Source organism: Cebus imitator, unplaced genomic scaffold (genome assembly GCF_001604975.1).
Source record: "Cebus imitator isolate Cc_AM_T3 unplaced genomic scaffold, Cebus_imitator-1.0 Scaffold181, whole genome shotgun sequence".
In the NCBI taxonomy this organism is placed as follows: Eukaryota; Metazoa; Chordata; class Mammalia; order Primates; family Cebidae; genus Cebus; species Cebus imitator.
Window position 1 is genome coordinate 2,034,932 of NW_016107496.1, and position 5,596 is coordinate 2,040,527.

A 5,596-nucleotide genomic window follows, 5' to 3' on the forward strand; every position below is an offset into this window, starting at 1 on the left:
AAATTAGAAATTAAAATTAAAAAAACACATTATTTTGTTTAACTTAAGGTTTTCTTAAAACGTTCGTGAGTTTTCCAGATTTCAAACTGAGAGTCATTAGTGAGCCTTCTCGCTCCTGGGCCAAATACCCGAGCAGAGGCAACAAGATTTTCAGGGAAAGTGATTGGCTTCGGTGTGCTCTTCTGTGGCATTATCGTCCCCAGGAAAGCAAAACCAGCTTATAATCAACATATTGTCATAAAAGGTGCAATTAGCTCTACCAGTAGTTCAATGTCCAAAGGCTCAGAGAGAAACTGCCATCATACCTTCACTGCTTTGGGAGGAGAACTTTCAGAAATACTGGAGGCTCTGGCATCTGGACTTAGTGGCTTGGGATGGACAGGCTGTTGAACCTCACTCTTAACCTGGAAGTTACCTGCTTGAGTTATAAAAGGAAGACATTTTATATACATTTTCATGGAAGTCTTGGAAAGTGTTCTTCTAAAAAGCAAAGTTTGGGCACTTTCACTGATGACAGATCCTTCCAACGCCAGGGAAAACACTGCTTTTCTGTTGAAGAATATTTGAACACTAACAACCACGGCTCAGGTTTTCTCTGGTCCTCTCACAAATCAGGTTCTCAGTGAGGAGGCTTTCTTACGCCCTGTCACATGGAGCAGAAATCCAAACCACTCTGCATAAAGAACTTTCTTCCTTGTATCATTTGTCAGTTTTAAAGGCCGTTTATAGACTTGGATGTCTTTTTGGTCATTAACATTCCTAATAACTTCTTCTGAAGTGTTTAAACCGAAGTTGGAAAAAGGGGGAAATTTGAGGGCAGAAATTTTGTACGGGGTGTGTGTGTGTGTGTGTGTGTGTGTGTGTGTGTGTGCGCGCGTGCACGCGCGCGCGTGTGTGCAGTTGTGTGCGCACGTGTGCATACATTTGTGTATGCATGTAACCTGACACTGTGTTTTTGGTCAGCTCTATAGCAGATGTCCATGGATGAAGATTATGGAAAAGGGCTCCATGAAGTTTTTTTCATAATCATTGAAGTGCCAACTGCATGAGTTACTTTCCTGCCAAAATGAAGAGGTGAGTCAACAAAGTACTAAAATATTAAGGCTTATTTTTCAAAAAAATGTTTCATAAACCTAGTCAAAACTCAGAAACATTTCTAGTCCAAGAAAGAAAAAAGGAATGTTTGCAAAAAAGGAATGTTTCTGGATTCAGGCAGAAAGAGTTTTTCCTGAAATTTTAAGGTAGGGTTTACTAGAAATCTGTTTAACTCATACTTCTATTATAGTTGTGGGGTTTTCAGTGTCCAGTAAACTAATTACCCTGGGGAGAAGCTAAAAATCCACATATTTATATTTTTCTTTTTTGTCTTGTGACCTGTAAGAAATCCATATCCATATATATATATATATTTTTTTCTTTTGTTTTGTTTTGTTTTGTTTTCCAGATGAAGTCTCACTGTGTCACCCAGGCTAGAGTACAGTGGCATGATCTCAGCTCACTGAAATCTCTGCCGCCTGGGCTCAAGTGATCCTCCTGCCTCAGTCTCACAAGTAGTTGGGACTGCAGATGCACGTCACCATGCCAGCTAAGTTTTTGTACTTTTGGTAGAGATAGGGTTTCACCATGTTGCCCAAGCTGGTTTTCAACTCCTGAGCTCAAGTGAACCACCTGCCTCAGCCTCCCAAAGTACTGGGATTACAGGCATGAGCCATAATGCCTAGCAAACACACACACACACACACACACACACACACACACACACACACACACACGTCTTAAAACTCCTGACCTCATGATTCACCCGCCTCCCAAAGTGCTGGGATTACAGGCATGAGCCACCATGCCCAGCCCAGTCAAATATATTTTTAAATGGGCTGAGCATGGTGGCTCACATCCGTAATCTCAACACTTTGAGGATGAGGTGAGAGGATTGCTTGAGGCCAGGAGTTGGAGATCAGCCTAAGCAACATAGTGAGAACTTGTCTCTACAAAAATATTAAAAAGTTAGCTGGGTGGTGGTATGTGCCTATAGTCCTAGCTATTTGGGAGGCTGAGGTGGGAGGACTGCTTGAGCCCAGGAGTCTGAGGCTGCAGTGAGCTATGATCATACCACTACACTCCAGCCTGGGCAACAGAATGAGACACTCTGTCTCTAAAAAATAAAAATAAAAAGATATACTGAAAATCAGAATTAGAAGTGGACATAGTCAAGTAAAAAAAAAAAACACACACAAACATTTTTGTCTTTGGGAAAAGGGAGGGTCAAAATGACTCCAAAATAGGATGAAAGGTGACAAAATTCACTGTCAGCAGGAAAATGTCTAGAACCTGGCTAGGAGGTGGACTATAGTATACATTTAGATAAACAGGGAAAATATATATCCTTAACAGATTACTCGTATACTTATTCATTAAAGAATAGGTATTTATGAATAAAATTCTAAATGAATAAAATCCTTATTGGCCAAACTTCTGTTAAAATGAAACTTCAGGCCGGGCATGGTGGCTCATGCCTGTAATCCCAGCACTTTGGGAAGCTGAGGTGGGTGGATCATGAGGTCAGGAGTTCAAGACCAGCCTAACCAACATGGTGAAACCCTGCCTCTGCTAAAAATACAAAATTAGCTGGGCATGGTGGCACACGCCTGCTGTCTCAACTACTTAGGAAGCTGAGGCAGGAGAATCACTTGAACCCAGGAGGCAGAGGTTGGAGTGAGCTGAGATCATGCCACTGCCCTCCAGCCTGAGTGACATCTCAAAAGTAAATAAATAAATAAAATGAAATGAAACTTCAAAATTAGTTTATACAGCTTTAACTCTGACAGGGTTTGGTGCAAAAGGTAGGATAAATTCAATGAGAAAAACATTAAAAGTATTCAGTTTGTCCCAAGTTAACAATATTTAATTGAATTTAACTTCTCCCTAAGCCATAAAGTATGTAAAGGATATTCAAGCATCAGCCCTTAAATGCAAGTGGAGGACTTAGTATGTTATTTTCTCAGCACTGACAGTAATGGGAACACCCCGGAACCAAATACAGATAGAAAACAAGAACCTCAACCTCCAGGTCTAAGAAAGAATGCTTACGGGAGTCATCTTCAGCAGGGGTGGAACGGACGGCCAGGCTATTCTCAGCTGCAGAAATCTACAAAAAAAAAAGGGGGGGGGAGTGAGGTCGGGTGGGGGGATTAAGAGTCATATTAAAAATAAAAGAGCAAACTGCTGTTAATGCAATAAAAACCTGCTGACTCCAGTCAGTCACTGGCTGCCTGGGGGAAATAATGGGCACCAGAACAGCTGAGCATTTAAACAAGAGGCAGCAAAATGTCTTTTATGAGGATATTAACATGCCTCTCAATTACAGAGTAATTCGAGAAACACTGCACTCAACTGCCAAAAGTGTGCATCATCTCCCTTTATAAAAGAACTTCTAAACCATATTTTTCCGCTCTCCAAAAACAAAGCAAAACAAAGCCCTCTATCAAGGAGAGCAAAGCTCCTCACCATATAACCATAACTCACTCCAAGGAAAGATAAAATATTTAAATATACAAACTATTCTTATTTTTTAATTTTCCTAGTTCTTATTTCCCAACCAAATACATCCTGCTGAAATGAGCCTGCCCATATAGAAGACCTTTTCATAGTTATAAAACAAATTTACCTATAACTAACCTCAGTATTATCTTCAAGGATAGCTTCCCTATTAATCCCAGTCTCAAAATGGCAATGTTTAACAAGATGGCAGATCTTATGTATAGGTGTATATATCTTTTTCCCAAAAGCCATCAAATTTAGATAAAAGAACTCTCTATTAGAGCTCTCCTTCCTTTCCACTGGCCCTCACGCCTTCCTGGTGTCATATTCCACATCCAAAATCATGAAGAGTCAACAGGTGGCCCAAATGTATACTCTTCACATAATTTTCTTTCATTCAGATGCCATGGATTTTATGGGCAATGCTGAGTATTTATATCAGGATGTATGACAAACTGAATAGATTTACAATGAAGATTAAGTTGCTGGCTGACTGCACCTGAATTTCAGCATAATCCTTTTTTCTACCACTCTCTTCATTACAGGAATTCTGACATGCCATAAAACAAACCAGTATGATTACAGTCAGTATTTATTGGGTGTTTATTGTGTGCCATGTATTCAGCTGATCACCTTACAAATGCACTATTTTATCTAATATGAAATAAATTTTGTGAAAGTTGTGCATGCCTACAAAAAGCTCTTCAGTTCTTGAGAATTAGTAGGTATATCCAACCCAGGATGTTCTTCTCTCACCTCTAATTTGGTCACCTTGAATCTGTGTGTTAAACTTTGCTTTTTTTTTTTTTTTTTTTTTTTTTGTGATGGAGTCTTGCTTTGTCACCCAGGCTGGAGTGCAGTGGTGCGATCTCAGCTCACTGCAACCCCTGCCTCCTGGGTTCAAGAGATCCTCCTGCTTTAGCCACCCAAGTAGCTGGGTGTCCACCACCACACCTGGCTAATTTTTGTATTTTTAGTAGAGATGGAGTTCCACCATGTTGGCCAGCTGGTCTTGAACTCCTAACCTAGGTGGTCCACCCGCCTTGGCCTCCCAAAGTGCTGGGATTACAGGTGTGAGCCACTGCGCCTTGCCCTGTGAGGTAAACTTAATGTTAATCATGACATCATTCACATGGCCAATCAGATGACTTCACTGTAGGAACAGCCATGTGGGAACATAAGAAATTTTGCTCAAACATTTCATTAAAGCACAAATTCATTCACAAGAGGAGAAAGGGAAGATCAATACCTTGAAAAAATATTCAATTTCAAGCAGATTTCCTCTAGCATTAATGTCCTTTTTTTTTTTCCTGAAGATTAAGTTTTGCTCTGTTGTCGAAGCTGGAGTGCAGTGATCTTGGCTCACTGCAACCTCTGCCTCCCAGGTTCAAGCAATTCTCCTGCCTCAGCCTCCTGAGTAGCTGGGCTTATAGGTGCCCACCACTACACCTGGCTAATTTTTGTATCTTTAGAAGAGATGGGGTTTCACCATGTTGGCCAGGATGGTCTCCAACTCCTGACCTCAGGTGATCCACCCACCTTGGCCTCCCAAAATGCTGGGATTACAGGCATGAGCCACTGCACCAGGCCAATGTCCTTTTCTTTAACAGGCCGAAGTTCAAATAACACTTACGTATTGGTTAACAAAAGTGAGGCAAATAGCTAAGGAGAGCTAAGGCTCTGAAAAATTTTGCGAATTTTAAGGCAGCCAAGGGTTTATAAAGACAATACATATCTGCAGCATGTGCTTGAAGATATGTATTGTCTTTAATCTTTCTTCCTCACCCACTTCATGATTCAGCTGCACTAATGTCCTTTTAGACTATAATTAAAATGTTCTAATCTTCCAGTTCAGTTCAGAGTTCCAGTTTCAAATCAGCATGAAGACAATGAAAAAGGAAACATGAATTTAGACATAGGAACAATTCAAGCATTATTTCCCAAATGACTGTTTCCCAAACTATACTCCTGGGATAAAAATGGGGATATTTCAATGCTGGGAATATTTTTCTCTTAAAATTTCTTTCCTTTTCTTTTCTCTCTTTTTTTTTTTTTTTTT

General features: G+C 40.3%; 1 protein-coding gene across 4 annotated transcripts in view; it reads right to left on the reverse strand.

Moving 5' to 3' along the window:
• The window catches only part of LIMA1 (LIM domain and actin binding 1), a 106,862-nt gene that overhangs the window by 18,045 nt on the left and 83,221 nt on the right, over window positions 1-5,596 (reverse strand). For 3 of the 4 annotated variants that reach the window (XM_017545817.1, XM_037744702.1, XM_037744703.1), the window contains 2 exons: window positions 3,088-3,145; window positions 306-418 (listed from right to left, as the gene is read on the reverse strand). In XM_017545817.1, coding sequence (XP_017401306.1) covers window positions 306-418; window positions 3,088-3,145 — 171 coding nt within the window. The remainder of the gene's footprint in view (window positions 1-305; window positions 419-3,087; window positions 3,146-5,596) is intronic. The other variant, XM_017545818.1, reaches the window with a different exon arrangement.